This window comes from Columba livia, chromosome 8 (assembly GCF_036013475.1).
Source record: "Columba livia isolate bColLiv1 breed racing homer chromosome 8, bColLiv1.pat.W.v2, whole genome shotgun sequence".
In the NCBI taxonomy this organism is placed as follows: Eukaryota; Metazoa; Chordata; class Aves; order Columbiformes; family Columbidae; genus Columba; species Columba livia.
Window position 1 is genome coordinate 6740000 of NC_088609.1, and position 26243 is coordinate 6766242.

The following is a 26243-nucleotide window of genomic DNA, read 5'->3' on the forward strand; positions in this document are numbered from 1 at the left end:
GCTTGCAATCTGGCATCACCCCCCAAAGCAGGAGCCTCCCCAACAAAGCCCAAAACCACCCCATCCAGTAACACCCCAGCAGCAAGACAGTCTCACCTGAGAGACTTGGAGAGGGTTGAAGAGGGGAACTGCCCCCACTGGTGGGGAGGGGTTGTTGGAGCTGGTCTGGAAGGGATGAAGAGAAACTTAATGGTGACATGCCAATTTGAAAGCCACCCCCAAGCAGAAAGGTGTCCTGGACCTCCCTCCGTCACCCGTGAATACACCTCCCTTTCCTCACCTCAACAGACAATGGAGTATCAGCAAAGGTATTTTCACTTCGCATTCCTCCTGGGAGATGCAACCAAAAAAAACCAAGCAACTTAATTTCAAGAAAAGCAGCTTCTTGAAAGGCTGATGGGGAGAGGAGTAAGGGGACCCATGCGACATTTACCAGGGTTGCTGGATGGAGGCTGAGCTGAAGGGCTTGTCCAAGCCATGAGAGGAGCATCAAGGGGGGTTGGTGACATCTGATCCTGAAATCACATCAACCCGTTTAGAGCAGAATCTCATTGCATGGTGAGAACTCTGCACCAGATACCACACCACACTTTTGGGGTACAGTTCTGCACCCATCCTGCTGAAGAGGTACCACAAGAGCTGCAGGAACCTGAGCTAAGGGGGAGCAAACCTCTCTCACAAAGCTAAACCACCTAGAGAGCTCAAAATTAGGCAGGAGCTGGACACCAAGCCTGTGTTCAGTATAAGGGGCCACCAGGGTCCATGTGTCCTTCTCTGTTCCTCATCTCCTGCTAGGTTTGGAAGAATATCCCAAAATTTCCTGCTCCAGGACTGTAGGTCATTCTCAACCCAGAGAAAACGTGCAGGGGAGGATTTTACTCCAACATCTGCCTCCAAGCCCACCGTCCAGCTGCAGTTGGGGATGTGACACCCCAAGGACCCAGCCAGGACTGGGGTAACCAGGCACAGCTGCTTCCCCACCTTGGCTTCTCTTCCAATTAAAGAGGCTTTTCTTTCCCTTCAGCTCCTAAAACCTGCCAGAGCAGTGCTGCTCACAGCTGCTGCTTTCCGCTCCAGTGGAGGGCAAGCCATCCCCACAGAGCTTGCTGAGCACTTGGAGGACCTCCCAGATCAAAGAGGCTTTATAAATTCTCAATTATTATTAATCAAAGATTCCCTTCCAGGCTACAAATGTTCCCAGTCCCACTCTGTCCCTGCACAGAGTGGTTACAGACACGAAGAGCTGTGCAGTGGCACAGCCCAGCGCCTGCATGAGGATAGAGGGAGAAATAAAGGATGAAGGAGGAACACATGTCACCTGTCACCATGGCTGTAACCCTAGGTGTCACCCAGGGACAGGACAGCCTTTCACCCCCTACCTGTTGTCCCAGAGTGGGGGAGTCTGGGTCTGTTTCAGACGCGGCTTTGGAAGATGTTTCCTTGTTGGGTTTTGATCGAAACCAGCCAAACCACCTGAATCCAGAGCCCTGGGAAATGGAGGTTGTCATGAAGGAAAGTGGTAGAAACGGATGAGATGGGGAGGATGCTGTGGCCACCCAGATGCCCACCAGGAGTGGGCACCATTTTGGCAAAGGGAGGCAGAGCAGGCATCAGGGACAAACAAGCTCAGAGCACAAAGCTTCACATCACCTCCAGCACACTCACCTTGTCCTCACCTGGCTTCACCTCCTCCGCTGGTGCCAGCTCCTCAGCAGTGTCCTCAGCCACGCTCTCCGAGGAAGGTCGGCTGTCATCTTCCAAAGAGATGGAGGAGCACTCCGAGATGGTCCGAGTCCTTGCCTTTACCTCCTCCTGGCATCACAGACCAGAGCTGCCACGTGGTGTTTCCAGAGGAGCCACCTCCAGCATAATCAGAATGTCCCCAGGACTCCTCCATGCCATCCTGAACAAATAGTGTCCCCAGGGTCCCCCATGTCCCTTACAGAGGAGGTGGGGAGGGACAGCACCCACAGTGGGATGCAGCATGCAGCCCACAGTCCCGTGGCTAGAGAGGGCTATCCTAACCCACCAGGTCCCCAAGGGGAAACCTGGCACCATGATGGGTGTTTCCATGTGAGTTAAGTGCATGTAAGGACAAACCAATGAGCCCCAAATTCCACCAGGACCCCCAAGGGATCGTCTCCCTGACCCCTTGACTCACCTGCTCAGCTGGGAGGGATGGCTGCACCCCGCTGGGGGCCAGGAGGGCACCCTGGGTCTCCCCAACGTCTCCTGTGGAGCAAAGAGAAGGACACAGTCAGGGTTCAATCTAAGGACCTCTCACCACATCTGCTAGAACTATTTTCAGTGCTTCTATCATCCCAACCCAGAGCAAGGCTGTGTAGCCAAGACATCCCCCTAAGAGATGCAAAAGGCTATTCAGGTCCTTGCCAGCACCAGGGAGGAGGAAACCACAAGACTACACTGGTGTATCTCAAAAACCTGAGATGAAGCTGATTTTCCCATGCAGCAAGGAAGTGACAGCACTACCACCGACCCGCAGCTGCCCTCGCTTGCTGCTTTGGGCAAGGTCTTCCAAAAACCAAGACCCTCCTGTTCAGGGCAGCCACCACACAGTTTTCATGTATGGCACCAGGACAAGCATGGCTCCACGTTTGGGCAAGGGTAGTGGAAACAAGGTGGTGGATTACGGCAGTGCTGGCAGGCAGCAGTGTCCAAAGGGACACATGTGCCACAGGGGATCAGAGGGGCACCCCATCCCACCACTGCTATCTGGGGACAGGTGTTTTTGCAGAGAAACAAGGCTGGGACACTCACCTGCTTGTGGCACCATCTGTGGAGGAGGCTCAGCAAAAATCTCTCCAGGAGGGGTGATGGTCCCTGGGCCAAATGCAGGGGGCTGCAGCTCTTGCCCAACACTGAGCACTGACAATGCTGTGACCTGAACAGGTGCCGGGGGCTGGAGAGACATGTCCTCGTGGGAGCTGGGTCCCTGGGGTGGCACAGACTGGTTCCACTGGTCATACTGGTAGCTTTCACTCTGTGGTAGCTCATAGCCAGGCTCTCCATCTGGGGAAAAAAACAAAAGTCACTCTTGTGTTTGTAATTTCATTGGGCTGTTGTGCAACATTCTCCCGTTTTCCATTATACATCACCAGGTGATCGGGGGTAAGAAGGGACACCAGGGACCACGTGTGGGCAAAGGAGCAGGGAGGGCAGTGGGGAACTTTCAGAGGTATCAAGGAAGGTGGGCTGTGAAAGATGGGGTAGAACCTCCTAGGAACATGCCTGAGGTTGCAAATGAACTGGGAAGGAGAACACCGTGGAAGTGCAGAGACTGAGCACCAGCAGCAAACACACACCCAGCAGTTCAGAGGAGCCTGCGGGCTCCAGCCTTTTCCTTCCACTCCTGCTGCACACCCTGAGCAGGAAAAAAAAAATCATGGGGTTGTCACAGCCTTCATTGCTGCTCCATAGGAGCACCCACGTACTCATTTCTTGCTTTAGGCAGATTTAGTCAGGGTTGACTTTTTTCGTTTGAAAGGCAGGTTGAGCAAGTGGGGTTTGTTTTATTTAACACACACACACGTTGCTCTGTCTGATGTCAGACAGCACAGGCAGCCCACTGCTGTTGGTTCCGGGTGTGCACACTGCTTGTTCCAGCTCTGCAGCCTCCGGCCAGAAACATGATGGGCACCAGGAAGTTTCTTTCCCATCACCATGAGACATGGCCAGACAGGACCCAGATCCCATAGATCTGAGCCTGGGGACTGACTACGGCACCTCTTGGGCACAGCACTACAAAACCCTTTGCTTTGCCTGCTGGCATCACCTCCAGCCCACCCAGGGCTGGCTTCACACGCACGAGCTGCTCAGGATCCACAGGGAGAAGGATGGATGCTCAAATCCATGCTGCCCAGTAAGCTGGGTTGAAAAAATTCAGGGAAGACAGCCCAGGATGTAAGAATGGAGAGGCAGGTTGCTGTGACCACATGAATGCCAGCTTGGCACCTTGATTTGGACTTTGTCTTTCCAAAATGGATGAATTCAGCACCAAGGTAGCTTTCTCTGCACGCAGGTCCCTCAGAGGGTGACTCTGGATGCCCTTCTCAATGAAAAGGGCCAAGCATCAAGAAAGCGAGCTGCACAGACCACATGGAGCAGATCTGGCCTCTTGGAGAAGCCATCCCATCATAACTGTGTTTTGTTTCCAGGCAAGGATGATCAGAGCCTCAGCCCTGATAGCAGCAGAAGGCAATCAGGATTGACGATCCTTTTTACTGCCTGGGAGAGCTCTGTGAATCAGAATTTGGCAGCAGCAGGGAAAGCTGATAGGAAGAAACATCTTGGAGGAATTTCCCATGTTTCACCCTGTCTGCACCAGCCTTTATTCTCCACCCAGCAGTGCCTGTGCTCCCAGCAGAAAGTGAGACCTGAGCAGCACAAGCTGTACCAGGACTTATTGCTGATGGAGATGACTGTGAAGCAACACCAGTGGGTAACCAGCCCCTGACTTCTCCTCAATGGGACATTTCAATGTACATGCTGCCCAGCCAGGAAAGCTCTCCAGCCCTTCCCTTGACAGCCACCCAGGGGAGACTCTTGCTCCTCATCTTAACATCTCTTCACCCTCTGGGCGGATTCTCACTGGAAGGGACTGCTGGGTCACCAAGAGGCAAAACAAAGGGATGAAAGAGGCAGCAGAGAAGGAAGAACACTGGGCCTTTACCAACAGGTGTGCTGCTGCCTGACGTGCAGAGGGACCAGCTCCTTCCCAAATCTTTTGCTCTGCAAGTGTGAAATCCCCTTAGTTCAGCTCCAATTTGCATCCTCAGAGGACTGTCTGGGAACAGGGCTGTCTGCCCCGGGGCTCAGCTGGCAGGCACATGCTTTGTCCAGCCGCCCTCCCTCCCTTCTCCTCCCACAGGGACTCCTGAAACCGCAGTAATTAGGCCCAATTACTTGGGTTTGATATGGAGGGCACCAGCATCAACCCCTCAGTTTGCAGCCTGTCCCTGGCAGCCTCACACCAGGGGGATGCATCCAGGCAAGAACAGAATTGTGAGCTCTGTGGGGATGCGTGGAGCAAGGAGCAGCTGCTGAGCGATGCTCCGGGGAGCAAGGAACTGCCTTCCAGTCCCAGGCAGCACAATCTGCATGTGGACAAGCCCATTGCAGTCACTGGGCTCCCACCTGGAGCTCTGCATCCAGTTCCCGAGCCCTCAGCACAGGACAGACATGGACCTGTTGGAGAGGGGCCAGAGGAGCCACAGAAGTGATCTGAGGCTGGAACAGCTCTGCTGGGAGGACAGGCTGAGAGAGTTGTGGTGTTCAGCTGGAGAAAAGAAGGCTCCAGGGAGACCTTATTGTGGCCTTTCTATACTTAAAAGGGTCTGATAAGAAAGATAGGGACAGACTTTTCAGCAGGACCTGTTACAGCAGGACAAGGGGTTATGGTTTTAGACTAGAAGAGGGTAGATTCAGGCTGGACATCAGGAAGAAATTTGACACTGAAGGTGATGAAACACTGTCGCAGTTTGCCCAGAGGTGGTGGATGCCCCATCCCTGGAGAAATCCCAGGCCAAGCTGGACGGAGCTCTGAGCAACCTGAGCTGGTGAAGATGTCACTGCTCATGGCCGGGGTTGGAGTGGATGAGCTTTGAAGGTCCCTTCCAATCCAAACTATTCTGTTATTCTACAACTGCAACCTGCTGCTTAGTTTTCTTTACCTGCCATCAATGCAGCAGCCCAGGAGAGCTCTGGCTGAGCCGGTGCCACCTCCAGAGGGAGGTCATCTTCCACCTGTGAGGAACCAGACAGAAAACATGATAAACAGATGGAAAAAGGGATGGCACAGGGCAAAGACTAAGGAAAGCACAAAGCCCATGTAAAGGGAAGCATGGTGCTGGTGGGCCTGGGGCTCACAACCCACACCAGTGCCACCACAGCTCCTTCCCAGCCAGCAAAGGGAATGCAGCACCACTGCCCTGCTGAGAGCAGGCAGGAGGGAAAACTGGAAACAGAACAGGGCACAAAACCAAAGCAGACATGAAACCTGAGCCAAGAGCATTAACCCAAGGACCAGACTAGAATTAAAGGATCTGAGAGCACACATGTGCAAGGTGATGCCCCACTGGTGTCCTGTACAACATCCTGACCACGAGAGGAGACTGTCATTTGCCAACCACAGCCCCTGCCTGCTCTCCTGGAGCATTTTGCCCCATGTGAGGCTCTGCAGCCCTTGCTGCTCACACCTCAGGTGTTGCAACCCCCCTGCTCCTGCTGGACTTGTGTGTCCAACTGCAGAGACCACATCTGAGCTCACAAGCCAAGAGGAAAGGTGCCCAGGTAAAAACAGCCTTCCAACCTCCATACCTGTCTCCTGGGATTCAGGACAGAGAAGGAAGATGCTTCCACGGGCAAACTACAATGCAAGACCCGGTGCCCCCCAGCATCCCCACTCCTCCTTACCTCCCACTCCCGGCAGCAGGCTCGCAGCTGGACCAGCCAGTCGGGCTCCAGCATCTGGTCCTGTTCTGGCATCTCCAGGAGCAGTGGGTCACTGAGCTTCAGCCGCTCGCCGAGCTGCAGAGCCAGGAGGGACATGGGGCTCCTGACGTCTCAGCTCCGCAGAGGAGAGACCGACCCTCGCAGTAATTGCACATGGCCACGCACACAGGCCCAGGGGAAAATAGCACCAGAGCCGCACTTCATAATATGGGGGTTAAAGTAATGCCAGCCTCTTGTGCAAGACTTATTTTCTCTCCTGCATTGCTGCAGAGAGGTGCTGGCCCGTCCCGTGCCCTGCAGAGAGTCTCCCAGCAGGGCTGTCTCAGCCACCTCTGCAGAGATGTCAAAGATGCCTTTCACATCAGAGAGGCAGGTAACTATTACCAGCCTTTTCTCCTCTGAGCTAAACAAGCACCTCTTAATCCCACTTGACAGCCAGACCGAAGCACTCGCTGGTTTGCAGGACACCCCACCAGGAGCTCTGGTATGAGCCCAGTGCTGTGCACCAACCCCATCCCTGCCCCAGGAGGGTGGATGGGAGCCAGCAGGGTCTGAGGTAAGGGTTCACTCAGCTGTCTCCTTGGCCAGCCTTTGCAACAAGCATTAACATCACTAATAACCACACAGAAAACAAATAACAGGGCTGGGAGGGACCTTCTGAGGCTACCTGATCCATCTGCCAACCATCAAGAAAAACCTGTGTGCCCACGCCAGCCCGCATTTGTCCAATTTGCACTTATAAATCTCTGAGGAGAAGATTTCACAGCCTCCCAGGCCTGTCCTAATGTTTAACATCCTTACAGCTAAAGAGTTTTTCTTAATATCTAAGTGAAATCTTCCGTGCTGCAAATTAAGCCTCTCGATTCCTGCTCCTGCAGAAGCTGCGGGGACAGGCAAGCACTGTCCCCTAAGGAGCAGCCTCCTGCATGCCCAAGGGCTGTTATCGCATCCCCGTGCCCCTTCCTCCCCCCAGCATATCTTCCCTGGAAAGAAAAAATAAGCCTGCCTCCTTCAGAGGTCATTTTCCCCTCGATCTCTTATCACCCCTGCTCTTTTATACACTTGCACCAATTGGTCCCATCTCTGAGCGCAGCACCCTGAACAGGGCACAGTGTCCCAGTCAAGACCCCCAAGACCTGAGCATGGGGGGATTATCACCTCCTTGTCTCAGAGGTGTCATTCTTGCTCTCACAGACCAGAATAACATTATAACATCCTGTTATGTTGCTGCTTGGTATTTTTTCCATGCTCCACTATCTCCCCCAGGTCCCTCTCTGTGGTATTGCTGCTGCGGGTTTAATTTCTCTGGCGAGAGAGGGGTCTGTGCCGCCCTGGCTGCGGCCATCTCGATGACATGGGGCTCCAACTTTTGCCAACTGAGCAAGAGGCTTTTCTGGGGTGACCCACCCCACCGGCCCCAGGGTGCAATGGAGGGCTCCCTGCAGAGCTAAATCACAGCCTGGAGAAATTGCTTAGACATGGGTCCAGTTTTAAGACAGCTGGATAAGGGGAGATAACACTCACCCAAAGACTTCATTCAAGGCTTTACTGAATTTGCGCTTACTGGTATCAACTCACTTCTTGGGGATTTATCAAGCTCCTTCCCACGTTCTTTCATCCATCTTATGCTTATTTATCTTCCCAGCTTTGCTATGAGGCTGTTGCATCAAGGGCCACCAAAAGCCATCTAGAGGTGACTTTGCAGCTCGGCCACACTCCGCAACAACACAGGTCTCAGCTACCCCTCCCCTCCACCAGTCCCCATCAGCTATTTCTCTTCCTATTCCCAAATCTGTTAAAAATCTAAGTAATTTTTTAAAATCTAAGTCTAAACCGGCACAAAACACAATTTCTAACTCCTAGTTACAGAGAGACACAACCCACACGGATGGAGCCCAGCACAGGACATCAGACAACCATGGAGAGCCCAGTAACCCAGCACCCAGCCAGGAGCTCACACTACCTACAGACCCACTGTCCCATCTCTTAGCAAACACATGTGTTCATCCTAAATCTATTGCAGGAAAGAGGAAATTATAAGCATGATTACTCCTAAACGGGGGGAATGTTTAATCCGAGAGCTAATGTGCACTTTGATCCAATATTAATGAACCAGCACCTGGTTGTATATCGTCCCCAGCTTCAAAAGAGGGGAAGTCTTAATCAAACACTAATGTGTATCATAATTTGTAACACAGTCTAAAACATCAAAGACAAGAGTGTCTACAAATGCACTAGTTTTTCAGATGAAAGTGTTTTCTCCCTGGAGAAGCATTATCCCCAGCAGAACGGCAGATCTGAGAGGCTGTTAGACAGTAAATAGGTTTCAATGATGGGGTGGGGGGGCTGCGCCAGCCTAGTTTTGGGCGTTTTCTATAGCACCTGCTTCAGGCAGGCATCCTTGCTGCCCCACATCTCACATCACCATGGCTTTTGCACCCTTCCTGAAGGAAGATTACTTCGACCAGCCTCATCAACACCCTGGTGATGTGCATGGAGAGGGCAGAGCCACTGTCCCACAAGCCCAACTGGCCCAGGCGGACCTGAGATATTTTGCTTCTTCCCTCCCTCCCCATGAAGCAAAGGAGCACCCCACAGCAGGGAAACACAACCGTGGGATGATGTGGGGAAATGCCAAGCACTCACACTTTAGCTCCTTAACTCTGTGCTATTTAGAAGTTCAAAAAGCCCCCCCAGAACAGAAAACATCCTTTGCTTCCAAATAACTCTGCTCCTACTTGGCAGTCAACAAAATTCCTTTTGTTTTTTTTACCCTAAATCTGAGAGTATTAGAGACCCTGCGGAGGTATTGGCTTTGTCATGCTCAGCACATCCCAGGCAACAAACATCTGGGGCTGCTCAGAGCTGCCAACCACCTCTGGCCATGGGGAAACCCTGAGGGTGCTTCCCACAGCACTAGGTCCTGAATGAGTACCACCCTGTCAGGGATGCAGGGGGCATAAGACTCACCTTCATCACCTGCTGTGCCAGGACAGGGTGGCTGGTCGGATCCTGTCCCAGGAGCGCGGTGGCGATCTGCTCGCAGTATTGCAGGGCCTGGGCTGGGAGCCCATGGTCAGCCAGGCGAGAGGCGTAGAGGAGCTTGTACACCTTGGGAGAGGGAAACAGAGCAGATCATAGAATAGTTTGGGTTGGAAGGGACCTTCAAAGTTCATCTAATCCAACTCCTCGTGGCTTCAGGGGGATGAACGCGTATTTTGGGACAAGTCTGAGCTGCTGCACCAGAGGTGCTTGTGCATCTCTGCTACCTGGAAAGGGAGCAGGAAGGATTCAGGCTGTCGTAGCTGCTGGCAGTACTCAAATACTTCCATCCTCTGGATGGCCTCCGTCCTGGCAAACTGGGCGAAGGTCTGACTGCAGAGGAGAGGGGAGGTTCAGCAAGCAGGACTCTCACCCCACACCAGACCCACACGTAAAATCACAGCTCTACAACCATGCCAGCCTACAGCTGGAGAGGCCCACAGCAAAGCTCACATTATGAGCAGTAAAAACCCAGAAATAGTGGTTGCTTTGGCATAAAAGTGAGACCCTGGGGATAGGGAGAAGGTGGGACATGTCACCGCCTGCCTGGGCTCACTCACCGGTGGCTGCTGCCCAGCAGAGCCATGCGGGCTGCCTTCGCCCCAAAGTAACCAAAAGGAATATCTGCCACCAGGTAACAGAAATGAGCTGCTTCAATTGCTCCTCTGCCAGCTGGATGGGAGGAAAAAAGACAAACAGTCCTGAGAGAGAGGTCTCTGCATGGTCAGCATTGCTTTGGAGGCCTCCAAGCTCACATGAAAACCCAAACAACTGCCCCCACTTTCCTTCCCTTCTCCCTGTTTTTTGTCTGTTTTCCTCGATTGCTGCTTTCTGTGCCAAGGAGGGGGTTTCAAGTTCAGTGCTAGGACCAGGGCAGCCTGTGCAGGTCCCAGATCCAGCTTCACCTCTGCAGGGTGCTGTCATTGCCGTGAAACCCCTGAGGGACACTACAACTAGGAGCAAGTCTCAGTCTCTGTAGTCACATGTGTCTCCCCTGGTTCCAGCCGCTCCAAAAAGAACAGCTAATGAATGTGTCTGAGTCTGACAGCTCTGGGGTACAGGTGTGTGCACCCCATTTCATCAGTGACATGCCCGCATGCCAGTGTGGACATGCATGGTGACATTGCAGGTGCTCGCCCAGCTGTTGCAAGACAGCGGGAACATAACTGCTCACAACTGCTCACCCAAAGTGTCTCCCATGGTGACAATGGCTCGGTGGTTCAGCTCCATGTCTCCAACCTTGTTGGACAACATCACAGCCAGGTGGGGCCTCCAGTCTCCCCATGTGGCATCTCCGCAGCACTGGAGGGAGATGAGAGGAGAGGGCAGGTGAGCAGACATGGTGACCACAATGTGGGTGTCACAGCAGGTGACACAAGCACAGGATTATGCCTCTTGCTCACAAACCAGTGCTGCCTGGGGGATCCTTCCTGACATGAGCTGGAAGAGGGTCTGCAGAGGGTCGTTGGTGACCAATGTGCTGGTGAACCTGCGAGGACACAAAGATGGGACTGCCATGCCAGGACTCCAAACCCTCATTCAGCTCCAAGGGCACATCCCAAACACCCCAGGAAAGCAGTGTCCTGAGGGGTTTCCCAGAGATGGCAGGAAGGCTCATCAGCCCACCAGCCTGATGATCTGCATCACCTCCAGAGCAGGCAAGTCTCCAGGACAGCACTGGATAATACTTATTTAAAAAGGATTCAGGTTGCACAAGACAGAAAATTTACACATAACTCTCCCTGAAGGAGTCAACTCAATCCAGACTAAGTACATTAATTCCACTAAAAAAAAAAAATGTTCACACAAGTGGGATGAACAGCTCAGGCCAGGCTCAGGCCCTGGTGAAGATAGCTCAGCTCCCCCTTCCCCAATGGCTAACTTTGCCAGGGCAGCGAGGGCAAAGACAGACTCAGAATAAATCCACCCAACATCTCCAGGGAATGGCTTTCCCGCTGCTTTCCAGCTCCTACTTCATTTCTCATGTCCATCAGGAAGCTCAAAGGACTCAGGTGCACCCAGATGGATGCCCCCTCTCCAAAAACAATGTGTTGTTTTTTTTTCAGTGCGCTGGGGCTGAGGGCACCCAAAGGCTTGGCAAAGCCAGCCACAGAGCTTTGTACCCTGTTTGAACCTCTCCAACAACTTACCCAGTGAGCACCCAGCTGTAGGTCCGAGGGTCCATCTTGCTGGAGAGGAAGAGAGCATGGCCCCACAGATGGTTTCTCATGGCCCAGACCAGAGCATCCTGCAGCCGAGACGAAGATAAAGGATTTGCACTAACCCCACTGTCCTGCCCTCCTCTTCTGCCAGAAGAACCCCTGCTCAGCCAGCTTTAACTAATAACCTCCAGAAAAACTCTTCCACATTCACAAGGGCCCCTTTATCTTTCTACCTTGCACAATGACAACAACTTGGACCTTGATAGCAATATTGTCTTTTCCTGGATTCCCAGCCTGGGCACACAGGCTTCTCTGCATCCAATGCTCCTCTCTCTCCCTGTACCTTCGGCAACTCCTGAGATTGCATAGATGCAACTAAACCCATGGTGATGGTAAAAGCCTCTGCATCTTGTCTTCACTCAGGGCTCCATCCCAGTTCCCAGCTGTGAAGATAATGAGAGGTCTGGAGCATCTTTCTTATGAAGAAAGGCTGAGAGAGCTGAGTCTGTTCAGCCTGGAGAAGAGAAGGCTGAGAGGGGACCCTATTTATGCTGTCAAGGGTGGGTGTCAAGAGGATGAACCAAACTCTTTTCAGTGGTGCCCAGTGACAGGATGAGGGGCAAAGGACACCAACTGAAACATCAGTGGTTCCATCTGAATATGAGGAAAAACTTCTTTACTTTGAGGGTGACAGGGCCTGGAACAGGCTGCCCAGAGAGGTTGTGGAGTCTCCTCTGGAAACATTCAAAACCCACCTGGACACATTCCTGTGTGATCTACTTTGGTGAACCTGCTTTAGCAGATGGGTTAGAACTAGGTGATCCCTAGAGGTCACTTCCAACCCCAACCATTCTGTGATTCTGTGAAATCACTGCCACAAGCCCTGTTGTACAAACAGCTTTAAGGACTGATACCACATCCACAAAGCACCTCCTGACCACCATTCTATTTCAAACCTGAAGAGACCAAAGGGGCTAAGGACTAAAGTCAGCCCTGTGTCCCAGACCCCACTCACCACTTACCTTCTTCCTGCCATAGTAGAGGAGTTTGGTGAATTTCTCCACTATCTGTGCCTGTGTCTCCACGACAGGAGGGACCTCCCCCGTGATGAGGTCTAGTGCCCCCGACTGACGTGACATCCACTCGTCATCTCTCAGGCCGATCAGGTTCGCTGCGGGGTTTTGCCTCTTGTACTTCTCCAGGCGCCTGCAGTCTCGCATCAGCAGTTCAGCCGTGTCCGAGCCCGCCATGGACTGCAAGAGGGGAGAGCAAGGCCCATGGAGGCTGCCCCATGACTGAAGGCTGGTGACACTTCCAGTCCAACACTCCTATCCTCATCGTATAACAATCTCTCCAACAAAACTAGCCTTGGCCACTGGCATGGAGTTTTGAAAGGCAAACGATTCAGCACAACTAGTAAGACCTTCACAGCACTCACTCTGAAGACCTTACTCATCTGCTTCCAGCAAGCAGTCACAGATTAGATTGTGTGGGTTTCATTGGATTAATGAAATAATCCCATTTTAAGCATAAGTGCTGGCTCCCTGATGAAGGTGGCAACATTCCCTTTCCAAGCTGTTATAGCATCAGGTTGTTGCCAGTTCACAAGGATAAAAAGTAATCCTTGAGAAGGGTTTTCTCCAAAGATCCAGGCAGAATCAACCTGATTGATGGTACTGTGGGAATGGGATGCTTTTAAGGTACATTCCCCTGAAAACAGCAACTGGATCGAGAGACACATGAGAAGCATGTAACTTATTTCACTTCTAAGATCACGAGGGTCATCCCCTTCCCATGAGACACGTACCCCATTCTGCTGGCACAGGAGGACCAGGAATTTCCAGAGAAGAGCTGAATCTCTGCCTCTCTGTGTTGAGAGATCACAGCTCGTGGTTATCTTCTGCTGGCAAAATGTAATCACATCCAGCTTGTGCAAATCTTCCCTACAGCAGCAGAGAAAGGTATCAAAAAAAACCAAGGGAAAGCAATCTAGGACATCATTCAGACTCAAAATGTCCCCAGGTTCACTGATAAAGATGCCAAAGATTCACAGTGAGAGATGGAGAAGAGAAGATCCCCAGTGCCAATGACCACATACCACACTGGCCACATCAAGCTCAAAAATGCTTAAAATATTGTAACATTATTATGCCTCTTCACAGATTTCAGAGATGCAAAGGGTATCTCTTACTCTCTACCCTCACAACAGTATTTTCAACCACCCATCTGCAAGGACCTTCAAGTTTTGCTTTGCTGTGCTGCTGTTACAGCCATGGATGTCCCAGGCTGCAGGAGCAGGTACACATACAGGCAGTATCTTCTATTTAATTAACTGGTGTAGTGCAGGCGAAAGACATGCTTGTGACCACCTATACCCTTTGGGTCTCAAACAGAAGCAGAAACCTTTAAGCCATGTGCAAACCAGGCAGAACTGCTGTGTTACAATAAAATAATAGGACAGTTGGAAAGAAAAGGTGGCTGGGACACAAGATGAGCCAGGGGATGGGGCTGGAGCTGGGGAAGGACTGGGCATCCACAGCTCTTTGTTCTGTAGATGGTTTTCCTCCTTCTGCATGCTACCTTTCCCTCCCCACTTTGGTTCTGAGTGACCAGAAGAAACACTGGTGTAACCAGTGTGATACAGAGCCAACCTGATGCAACACACCACAATTCAGCCCCAGGCTCACACTGGGTCTGACCCTGCCATGCTTAACAGTCTCAGGGGACAAAAAAAACTTATGAAAAGCTTAACCACAGGTTGTCCTAGGGCTTTAGACATCCAAAGGGATCTCCCCAAGAATCAGTTTTCTGGGACAATTATGAAATAAAGTCACATATACAAACTAAACTGAGACCACATCCTATGGATAATAAAAAAAAACAAACCTATCTCCAACAATCCAAACCAATCTATACCACAGCAAAGGAGATGGATTCCTAATCTGAATCCAAACTCAGCCTTTGCACGTATTTCCTAAAACCATGGGGACCCCAAATTCTGCCCTGAGCTCACATCTTCCAAAGGAGAGGTGCTCCCAGGCCAGCCATGCCAGCAGAGCCAGGAGGACTCATCTCCCAGACCTGCTGGTGTGGCATACCTGGCCAGCGGCCCCGGGAAGGCCTGTAGCTCCTCCATCTCTTTTGTATCCTGAAGGATTACCTAAAAATCAAGAGCAGCAGCTGGATTCCAGCAGTCAGACCAGCCCCAGCTGGGCTTGCTGAAAGTCAGTGCCTTGGCCAAGGATTTAACGGTGCTAGTGAACCCATTCTCTGTGCCATCTTAAGGTAACCCCAGAGCATATACCTTAAACCATCACATGGACCCCAGTGCTAAGGTCCAGGAAAGAAACACCTGTTGAGATGGCACCTGCCTCCTTTGGGAGGCAAAACAGGAGGAGAAAATGCCATGGTAGGCTCAGGGGATGGATACAGCCTCCATATCAGAGCAACTCAGAAAGGTGAACAGAATTGTCCTTCAGAGAGACATGGACTACGTCTGTCCCCATCAGAGGGGATTGCTGTGAACAGGTTATCAACAGCACAAGGGTTATGGAGCTGACGGAGCAGAAAACGGGGCCCAAAGGCTGAAAGCAATAACCAGGCATGGGCTAGCACAATGCAGACTCTAGACCTTATGGGCTAGAGATGAGACAGCAGCCAGGGACAGAAAGGTGGCTGAGGAGGCTGTTTGGGTGACAAATGGTGTTTGCATCACTTGGGGCAGAAGGAGCTGCTGCAGGGAGGGAACCAAGCATGGTCTGACGTACCTCCAGACTGTGTAGCTCAACATGGGCTAGTTGCCCCTTGGCAGGTTGGTGGGGACACACCAGCACCAGCTGGCCTCCAGCTCCAAAGCACACCACCACGTGTGGCAGCAGGAACTTGTGGGGTACCTCCAAGGTTGGAGTGGACACTGAAGGCCTCCCTGCAACAATACACATCACCATGAGTCCCCTCATCCAGACCCCACACCACCTCTGTTACAGACATGACCAGGTACAAACCTGGCCACACAAATTAAGTAACCCTCCAGCAACCCCAACGTGCAAGAACCATCCCCTAAAGCAGAAGGTAAATACAAGACAGCTCCTGCACCCACCAGGGTGAAGCCACTAGACCATGGACCCACCCCACAGCCCTCAAGTCTCCACAACCTCCTCCAGAAAAGGACCAAGCTGCAAGACAGAAAATCTCCTAACACTGGCCATTTATTTCCTTGTTTTCCCCTTGTCATCACACCTCACCTGCTTGTGCTAGGCTCCAGGTCCCTGAAACGGTGGGGTCATAGTGGTCAGCACCATCGCGGATGTACTGGCTGAGCTCATAGCTGCTGGAGCTGAGCCCTGACTCACGGTACTGCAGGAGCAGGTTGGGCTGGCCCGAGGGCTGCGAGGATGGGAGAAAACACAAGCCTGGCTGACAAACCAGGGACATCACTGATCTTTCACTCCCAGGGTGGTGGGACAGGCTCTGCTGCTCCATAAAAGTGCCCAGTAGGAACAGCACAGGCGATTCCCGTCTGAGCAGCTCACTCACTTCAGCATCTTAGATTCATCATGGCCCATATCCTGGTCATACTCAACAGCTTTGAAAGTAATTTACGTCAGCCACCAATCTAGCCCAACAGCTCTCCTAACCCTAACATGGACTCCTCAACGCAGCCAGGGCTTGGAAACCCAAAAAAGCATCGCCCTGGACCAAAACCACCACAGCAGCTTTGATTTGATCTTTTAATTTGCTCTTGGCAAAACACAGTGATCAGGACACGAGTGTGATAGAGCAGGACTTGGTGGGCAGAGCTGACAGTGACATAGACCTTTTAGCTACCCAGATAGGATGCAGAAGAGCATCCCACCAAGCCTGGGTTTCTGTCTTGCTCTGTGCAGGAGCGGTGTGCGGCCCCATGGGGGAACAACAGCCCAGCAGACGGACAGCTCATAAATACTAATAATTCACTACAATAATCCCCAGAGACTGTCAAGCACTAAGTGCAACATACCAAATCAGCCTTTTTCTCCTCAGCCTCATTCTCAGCTGGAGAAGGGATACATGGATTGCTCCCTCAGCCTCTGGGAGAGCTCTAAGCCTTGCCTCCTCCACCCCTGCCCATCTCAAGGTTACCTCTCGGCTGCCAGGCTCCTCCACATCACTACCAAGGGTTTCTCCCCCTGCTCGCTCCTGCTGGGCGGCTGAGATGTATCTCTCCTTGTAGGAGTCGTAGGTCTGTGTCCTGCAGAACAGAGCAAAAGCAGAAGCCCTGAAGATCAGAAGTTTTTTGAATCACCACAAACCCTCTAACTTCGCAGCAGGTGGTTGCACCAGGTGATGCCCAGACCCCCCACCCTTACCTGTCCTGGCCTGGGGGGGTTGCAACCAGGTTGGGGTGGTAACCCCTGTAGTAATGCTGGCCCTGGTAATTGGTACTCTTGTTGTAAGGCTCTCTCTGTCTCAGGTCTAGAGAGAATATCAAGATTTAGCATTGCCCCTCCAGAGCAAAAAGCTGTAATGAAGTTGCAAAAGAAAAGCAATGAGTCAGACAATTTGTTGTGCACACCCCATTTGCTTCCAAATTAAGCTGGCACATTGAAGGTATGATAAAGCTCTGTACATGTTTGCCAACACAGCAGTGATGTCCTTCCCTCCCTCCTCCCCCTCCTTTTCTTCAGTGCAGGAACTCCAGAAACAGCAAAAACAAGGCCGTAGCCAACCTGATCACATCAGCATCCGCAGGTTCAGCCCAAAAGCTGAGAATGAAACAGGTTTTTAGACACGCAGATCAAGATTAAATGTTCCCTTGGGTACACCTAGGTCCTGTTCACATCTCCTAGACACAGACTAAGGGCAGTGCTGCAGAGACCACAGCACTGATGGGCTGGGAACATTGGCAGGAGCAAGCCCTGGAGATGTGCAAGCCCTAGGAGAACAACCTGTTCTGGAGAAAACATCACCTCTTCCCCAAGGAGCAAGTTGCTTCCATTCCCAGATCCAAAGGAGAAGCCCATACCTCTGTCATCCTGCCAGGCCAGCGGCTGCCACTGGTGGCTTTGGTGGGCATAGCTGTCCCCATGGCTGGCTGCTGGATACTGCTGATAGGGGTCTTCAAACCCTTGCCTAAAACACAACACAATCTGAGAGAGGGTGCTGCTGCAGCTTCTGGAACACATCTAGGGTTAGATATTTCCTGGATGTGAGTTTTGGAAGTAGAAATGGTGACAGAAATAAAGCCAGATCTCCTGACCAGGAGCAGGTCCAGCATCATGCCTGGAAGGAGCAGCAGGAAGTTTGGACCCTTTCCCATCCCCATCCATGAGAAAGCTTTGCACTGCAGTGTCAGGAGATGCCTAATTTCAGCTTGATGGTGTGAACTTGTCACAGGGATCATTTTTCACTCATATTTTAGGAGAAGTCCCCCAAAAGCACCTTCTCCACCAAGCTCTGGAGCTACTGTGTCCACCACACCACTCAGCAGGTCTTTCCCTGAGCTGGACCCCAGTCCCAGCCTAAGTCACTTCCCCCCACAACACTCACAAACCTTAATCCTTCCCAATTTCTGCAGTGATTTGGTCAGTCCCACACAACACCCCCCTTTCCCGGTGCCAGCATTGCACCACCTCCACACAAATCCCCCATATCCATACCGTAACTCACTGAGGGCCATAACTCAAGCAAATCAACCCAAATTTGCTGGAGTACTCAAAGCTTTTTCTTGGCATCAGGAGCATCCTCTAGCCCACATTTTATCCTTCCACCCCCTGCTGTTCCAGCAGCTGAGTTCGCTAACTCCCTTTTGCTCTGATATTGCCATTTATATTTTTATTGTTCACCTTGCACTTCCTAAAGAACAACTCAATTTAATCAAACCTTCAAGAAAAATGCACCTCCAGACCAAGACAAAGCCCGTGAAGTGGCAACCACAGAAGCCACAGCTGGAAGAAAAAATTGGAGCTGCAGCTTCTACACAGCCTTAAATATAGAAGTCATTGGCTGCCTTAATAGCTGGACATTATCTAATCACTGCATTTACAGTTGGTGGCTGCTCAGCACTTCCCCTGTGCCATGGCGAGGGAAGCACCCTTGTCACAAGCCCACAAGAGCAATGGAACAGCCAAATCTTATTTTAAGAAGGTTTAACAAGGAGGATGCTCAGTGTGAGCATCACCAGGTGATGCAGCTCTCACCTGGAATACGGTCTGTTGGGGCGGCTGCTTTCCGAGTACTCGGCCCGGGAAGCCGGTCTGTGTGTGTCCCTCCAGGGGAGGTGGCCTGGGAGGTGGCCCCCGTCCCAGGAGCCGGGGCGAGGGGGGCATCTTGTGCGGAAGAGCGGCTGCCTGTGCTGTGGTGGGGGGCCGTGGTATGCGTCTCCCCTTCCTCTCCAGGCTGCCTGCCTCTCCCAGGGCTGGGGTGGCCAGGCAGGGGCCCAGGGGTCCATCACAACCTCTCCACTTTCCTGTTGAGTCAAGTCCCAAATGGCTTTAGTGACCTGGAAGGGGTGAGTCACAGTGTATTGGGTCAGTGGTTTTTCACCCTCTCTCAAAGCCTCCCCACCCCATAAAGCCTGCTGCCACCTACTCCTCACTTCTGAGAGCCTGCTGGAAACCCACCATAATTTCCAAAATGCCCAGAAGCAAGGAAAAGCATCTCCACATCTGCCTAAACTTGGATCTCCCTTTAAAACATCAATCTTGAATGGTCTGGTTTTGAAAGTAACAAACATCCAGCTCTTCCCAGAGCACCCAGGTATTAATAGCATCCTCCTGCACCTCTGGCCGGTCCTGCAAAGCCCCCCTGCACAAGAGACAAATCAGATTTACCTGTGTGACAAGGTGCTGAAACCCCATTTTTTACATTATAATGGAAGGGATATTGGCAAAGCTGCCAGCAGGACAAGGAGAGTTATTCTCGAATAAATGAGTAGGGACAGAGTCATGGAGAAATGGAGCTTTGCTAACGTGAGCTATGATATGGGGTGGAAACAGATATTTCCTCCTGCCTCTCAGCTCCAACAAGAATAAAGCAGTTCAAGGAGACACCAGTTTCAATCATAATGATCTCAGACAGAAGAGGAAACCCTAAAGAGAGCCCAGGACAACACGTGGGTAAAAGCCTGAGCTGATGGGGCCATGCTGCCCTCCAGCCCCCTCAAAGGCTCAGGGACCTCCCCGACACAGGCAGATGGCCAGCTACCATCTGAACCCCTTGTCACCCCTTCACACACAAAGTTTAAGGCACTTTGAGGCAATTTCAGGGCTGGGGGCATGGAAACCTTAGGTCTGAATAGCAGCAGCTTAGTTTGTGCAAGGTGAAATCGGAAATAAATCCCTGCCCTAAATAGCCCCCAGGCATCAACATCCAGACACCCATCCTTTTGGTCCAACCCAGGGCCCCCCTAATTTTCAGCTGGGGTTCCCACCGCCGTCCCCCCCACCCCGGCAGCCACACACACCTGTTCAGAGGCCCCTGGGGCCCTTCCGCAGCCGGGTGTCACTGCCAAAGTCCACTGCCACATGGGCTGCCGGGGGACAAAGTGCTGCTGGGGGGAACAAAGGGCAGACTCAGCTTCTCCGCCTCCGACTGATCGCTCACTCGGCTGTTTGCATCCCTAAGGGTCATCTTCCCCATCACCTGTGCCTCTCACCCAAGACATGGAGCACACAGCCCTCTGAGCTCAAAAACAAACAAGATAGTCTTCCTGTGGGTTGTTATTTGGTGTATTTTTTTCACGTTTTTGTTTGTTTTAATGACATAAGTATCCTCCTCTATACACCCTCACACTTCCCACAACAATAATAAATAGAACTTGCTGGCTGGATTGTCAGATTAATCCAGACTCAGCCATGGCTCAAAAAATATAACATCCATCCCACCAGCCGCTACTCGGGGCACAATTTGGGCAGGATGGAGTTTGGGGGGGTCCGCCCCAGCATTGCCCCATCTTTGTCCTTATAGAACAATAATTGCTTCACCCTATAAGCGACTGGGGATTCCTGCCTGGCGACCCTCTTCCAAACTCCCCTAGGCACCTTAAAAACCAAAAAATGAGTAAATTAAGGCAGGTGACATCACAGAAGAGCACGGTAAAAGCTAGATATAAGAGCCAGCATTTTGTCCCCCTTCTCCAAGGAAAGCACATGGGATGTCCTCACCCCCAAACCTCCATTTGCTGAGTAGGAGCAGCCAGATTTCAGCCTGAGGGCAACACAGAGGAACATGGGACGACTGGCAGAAAAACAGGGGGTTTTCCTTTTTTTTTTTTCCCCCCACACTCTTGCAGTCCCGGCTTTCCCCAAGAATTTTCCTCCAAATTACCCTCACCGTGATACAACACTGGTTGATTTGGGATTTGCAGGCGGGATCACACTCATTGCATCGCAGTGACGCTGTGAGGCAAAACCCTATTTTATAATAATGATGTTGGAAAACCATATATATTATAACCTCAGAGCTTAAATTTTCACCTTACTGGTGCAGGGAGAAATTTTCCCTGGTGATCCTTAGAAACAAGCACTTGGTCTCTGCAGAATTAAAGGTTTCAAATAACAAAAACAATATCCTTAGCACTCAGGTGTACCAAGAGCAAACTGGAAAAAACACCAATCAGGAAAGTGTTGTCTTTGTGCTGCCAAGCTGCTTCAGCAGAACAAAAATTAAGCATTTCTTATCCATTTCGCAGCCGCCCCTCCAAACTTTGGGAGGCTTTGAACAAAGTCAAATGTCTTTCGTGGACAGGTCAGGTCTCCTGGGAAAGCTGGAAAGGATCTCTAGAGACCATGAGACACATATACATATATATATATTTACTATATAAATATATATCATACTTCCACTTGGCTGCTGGTTAATATTTTTAGGTTTCTAGCCAAGAGGTGATTGCTAGATGTTTCCAACCTGTTTTCTAGCAACCATACAAATTTATACTGGGAACTTGCAAGGGTTCAACCAGTGCCACATGGAGAGGCTGAGAGCAGCCCCAGCTTCTCAGGCTGCTGTTTCCAGCCAAACTGGGAGGATTTGGGTCACAAGGAAGACTCAGGAGCTTGACTTGCATAAAAGCAGCTGCAACTTGTGATGCTTGTGTTTGAGATGAGCGGAAATGCTGTACCAGTCCATGCTAGGAAAGGAGATGCAAGAAACACTACCAGCAACATCAGGCTTTAAGCAAAAATGGCTTAAAATGGACAGCTGGGGAACAGCAATTTAAAGGGAAAAAGGAGAAGAGTTGGAAGAGGAGAGAGCCAGGGGAAGGAGCTGGGAAATGAAAAGTGAAGGAAGGAAAAACAAATATAAAAGGACCAGTGGGCTGAAAAAAGGGAAAGAAAAGAGTAACCCTTTAACCACATCACTTCTAGCAAAGAGATTTCTATTTTAAAAGGATTCATAGCTTTCTTGGACAGGCAGGGTCTGTGCCACAGGACCACCGTGGAGCCCACAGGACTATGAGGAGCAGACGGCACACGCTGTAGGTAACATTTGTCAGAGCTGAAGGGACACCACTATCGCTTTAAAAAATCGTATTTTTCCGCTTTAAAAGATTTCACCGCTGTTGTCACAGTAACAAGATTAGGTGGAAAACATTTTTCTTCATGCCCTCTGGATGTCTGTTTGGTAATTTGGGGCTCTGCTTGTAGCCAGTCCCCCCCACACTAAACCCAATAGATGAGAGTAATTAGCCAAGCCTCATCAGAAATCTTCATAACCTAGGAGGAGAAATCCAGGTGGCTTCAGTACCTGAAGCTATTTTAGGTCATTTATATGGTTTCTAATTGGTTCCAATACGAGATTATTATTATTTTTTTAATTGCATTAATAGGAAGCTTTGTTCTTCTCTGAGCCCTCTACAAACATGAGATATATGTATACATACACTACTTTTGTGGAGGTGTCTTAAGCATCATGTCACAGCGCATGGGAGTTTGAAAAGTCAAGAGAAAAAAGTGAAACCAGTTTGCCTCTTCTCACATCTGCGTGGCAGAAATGCAAGTAGTAAATGAGCTACGTAAAACGTGAAAACTCATCTTCAGTATTCGCTACAGTGAAAACATCAGTCCTGAGCATGGTGCCAGGGTTTGAGACATTTGACAGTGTATTATGTGTAACACATGGACCAAGGAAATTAAAACCACCCAGGAAACCCCAGAGCTCGGATTCCCAGGCTGGCTTAGCACCTGCACCAGCATGGGGAGAGCCCTCATCCTACACAGCAGCTAATTAACTGATTAGCTTGAGCACTCCTGCCAGGCTTACAGGGAAGGAGGGGTGGTATTTGGGACCTTCCCAGGCCAGGGACATCCCCATGGGGGGAAGTTGGTGGCTCCCAAAGCAGCTGAGATGTCTCTGCTCCCACTCGCAGCTGCTGTGTTAGCACCACCGTGTGGATTTGATCTGGCTGGCACAGCATCACTGCACGACATTTCCCCACAGCCAGTTTGGTGTGCTTCAATTTTCACCTTTCTTCCCCACATTAGGTAGTTTCCAGCTCCAATGGACCAAGCCATCCCTCCCCACCACCCCCCACACATCCACAGCCATGGTTAGAAACATCCTGACATGCCTATTAATTTTTCGAGACTTAGGCAAGAATATTAATTGCATTCCGAAGGCATTCAGCACACAGCAAATTAAGAAAAATCTTTCTACACTCCGCATCGTACCCAACGAAGAGGCAGAGCTACAAAAAGCTATTACTTGTGGAAATCAAAGCACGTCTGTGCAAAGTGCTGTACAACTCCCCGGTCTTGCTGCAACGCAACAGTAACTCCAGCCTCCTGCATGAGCTCCTGGTACAAAGCAAGCCCCAAAAAACTTTGAAGTCTTCCCCTTACTTCATTCCCACTTCAGCAAAACCTCTTAACTCTTGGCTGTGAATACTAAGTCCTTGCTGCTTGCATCCCCCCCCCACAAAGGAAAGGCTGTGCTGCTCCTGCATCCCACCATGGCAAGCTCCACCACAGCATCTCACCCACTTGTCCCACCTCAGGAAGGAATGGGGATGCACAAGGGCCAACAAAGACCCAACAGCTAAATGCAACCACGTCGAGGATGTCAGAGCTTTCAGTATTCAGGTCCTCTCATTTCTCTGTGCAACACCCCTTATGTTTTCCCAGCCATAAAATTGATGTTTATCTCGCTGCTAACTGCTTTACAGAGATCATTACACATTGCAAATTCAACCATTTGCAGATAAAACGAGCATGAGCAGCCGGGAAACTGTCACACCGCTCCTGTCGCCTCGCTACATTGCAATACTTTACAACCTTTAAGCTGAAAATTAACATATAAAACCAAGAGGTCTGGAAATATTCACCAGACAAACACTGAAAACCAAGCAGAGGTAATTCCTCCACCCGCCCCACACCACTCCCTGCTCAACCAGGGAAAATTAATTTTTAAGTGAGATGAATTCTGAAGCTATTCTTGTGGCATTAAGCAAGAAACACAAAAGGAGATTATTCTTCCTTGTCTAAAATCTCCTGGTTATACAAAATGTCCCTCAGGATCTGTGTCTGCTGGAAAATCCAGAGGGAACAGAAGGCAAAGAGGGGGTTGCAGATGCCAAAACAAGCCTCAGGAGAAGCACCACCAGCTACAACTGCTGCATCTTGTGGCATAGATGGCACAAATGAGCAGGGAAGGGGTGCTGAGCTCATGTCTGGATGGGACCACTCAGCCAGGACTACCAGCCCTGGTGCCCTCAGAGATCTCCACCTCACCCCACAAACGTTCAGGCTCCTTCACAGGTGGCCATGGAGGGAATTAGCTGGACCCAGACCCTCTCCCAGGATCTCCAGCAAGTGCTGGCATGAGGGAAACTGATAGCTTGGAAATCTCTAGCCCAAGATATTCCAGGGAGTCCTTTTGAAAAGATTGCCACCTTGTGTCTTGTCTTTTCAGACACCTGAATATTGGTTGCTTTCACATTTGAGACCATGGGACTCATTCAGGAGCTTTGTTACACACAATCAGGGACAATAAAGACCCTTAACAGTTACAGATGGCTTCACCGTGTCCTGTTCTTAGTGCTGCCTTGTAGAGTCGGACAGTGACGTTTCCCTCATCTTTTTTCATCTCAATTTACAACTCCTGTAGCATGAAAAGCCACTTATGCCCTCCACAGTTACATATACCACATCCTTCAAGGCCAGTAAATCACAGTCTCCAGTCATGTCAAATTTTGCAAAATAAAACTAAATTGCTGTTGTTCTCTAAGGCAAGAAGCTGCAAAATTGAACGAAAAAGAGCTCTGTTTAAAGCCAGAAACCTGGCCAGCAGCTTCTCACGGTGCGTGAGGCCAAGGATCGCCAAAAACATTTACGTGAAAGAGAGAAGTCTGATAAAAGGGAGTCCAGGGGACCTTTTGTGCCACCCCAACAAGCTGCATCCATAGGTACTTCTATGGTCTAACAGCAACAGTTCAAATTGTTACAAATTTTCAGCATTTCTCTATATAAGCTGAGCCTCAAGTCCCCTGCAGGCAGGATGCAGAAATCTGAGAGCAGGACAGAGCCAGGCTCCAGCAGCATTTATTCATTGAGGCTCAGTCCCTTGGCTGGATTTGTGCTTGGAAAGAAAACTGCGGAGCGGATGGGATCATCACTGCTTCTTTTAAAGGCTTTTCGTGCAGACAAAAGTTAGAGAAATACTAACACAGCAGGGTTTTGTTGGGCTGAGCCCATCTGGGTTCACTCAAAGTGCTGGGCACCTCACCAGGGACTGGAAAAACTAAGGACAAAGAGCACACACCAAAAAAATTGACCTCAAACCCACCCTTTACATTTTTCAGGGGCACAGTGACTTGTCTTTTCCTTTCTGCAGCAGAGTTAAACTTTCATGACAGCCAAATTAACTTGGAGAAGGGCCAGGGCCAGACAGCAGCATGCTAGAATAAGGGCAGGGAAGACCCATACCATATCTCTGCTTGCTAATTCCCCTCCCCACATCCCACACAGCTCATTCACAGGGGGCTCAAATCACTCCAGGTGTTGCAGATCCACCATCACACCCTGCCACAGACACCAGGAGAACTCTTCTACCCACAAAACTCAGCAAAACCCTTGCAATGAGCACTGCTATTTTGGAAAATCCTATTTAAAAGTTTATTGCATGGTCTAAGCTCAGGAGGCTTCTTCACTTTGCAAGGTGACCTCACACCACATCGCATGAGCCCAGAGCATGAATAAGGAGAGAGCTCTTCATGCGGAACGATGTTGCCAAAGCAAGAAAGATCCAACCCACAAAAAAAAATAGGAAGATTATGAACAGCCATGACAGAGACAAGGAAAAATGCAAAACATCTCACACCAGATCCTTAGCTGATAAAAAACCAACACGCATAACATACAGCTTTGGGCTGGGATACACTTACCCATCACTGAATGTTTAATGACAGCATACGCATCGGTTAATCAGCAGCACAAGACAAAGCATTTTGTACCTCCTCTCCATGTGTTGTGCAATTAAAAGGCTTCTCATTCAGGCACACAGAGAAAAGTCAAGGGACTTTGGCTGTGAAACATCCATTATTCAAAAGTGTATCCATTATTCAAAGTTTTTCTTAAAATCCTATTGTCAGCT

At 50.5% G+C, this 26243-nt stretch overlaps 1 protein-coding gene across 5 annotated transcripts in view; it reads right to left on the reverse strand.

Annotated features, from left to right (window-relative positions):
* Positions 1–20196, reverse strand: part of SEC16B (SEC16 homolog B, endoplasmic reticulum export factor) — a 115258-nt gene extending 95062 nt beyond the window's left edge. For all 5 annotated transcript variants that reach the window (XM_065071711.1, XM_065071709.1, XM_065071708.1 and 2 more), the window contains exons 1-25: positions 20119–20196; positions 18854–19155; positions 17680–17786; positions 17024–17129; positions 16797–16905; positions 15920–16061; positions 15443–15600; positions 14774–14835; positions 13483–13618; positions 12698–12928; positions 11664–11761; positions 10921–11002; positions 10698–10815; positions 10074–10185; positions 9741–9846; positions 9442–9582; positions 6433–6546; positions 5691–5763; positions 2779–3030; positions 2162–2232; positions 1666–1812; positions 1380–1487; positions 434–515; positions 281–330; positions 97–165 (exon numbers count right to left, since the gene is read on the reverse strand). In XM_065071711.1, the coding sequence (XP_064927783.1) occupies positions 97–165; positions 281–330; positions 434–515; positions 1380–1487; positions 1666–1812; positions 2162–2232; positions 2779–3030; positions 5691–5763; positions 6433–6546; positions 9442–9582; positions 9741–9846; positions 10074–10185; positions 10698–10815; positions 10921–11002; positions 11664–11761; positions 12698–12928; positions 13483–13618; positions 14774–14835; positions 15443–15600; positions 15920–16061; positions 16797–16905; positions 17024–17129; positions 17680–17786; positions 18854–19155; positions 20119–20181 (3039 nt within the window). In that variant the 5' untranslated portion in view covers positions 20182–20196. The remainder of the gene's footprint in view (positions 1–96; positions 166–280; positions 331–433; positions 516–1379; positions 1488–1665; positions 1813–2161; positions 2233–2778; positions 3031–5690; positions 5764–6432; positions 6547–9441; positions 9583–9740; positions 9847–10073; positions 10186–10697; positions 10816–10920; positions 11003–11663; positions 11762–12697; positions 12929–13482; positions 13619–14773; positions 14836–15442; positions 15601–15919; positions 16062–16796; positions 16906–17023; positions 17130–17679; positions 17787–18853; positions 19156–20118) is intronic.
* Positions 20197–26243: the final 6047 nt, after the last annotated feature.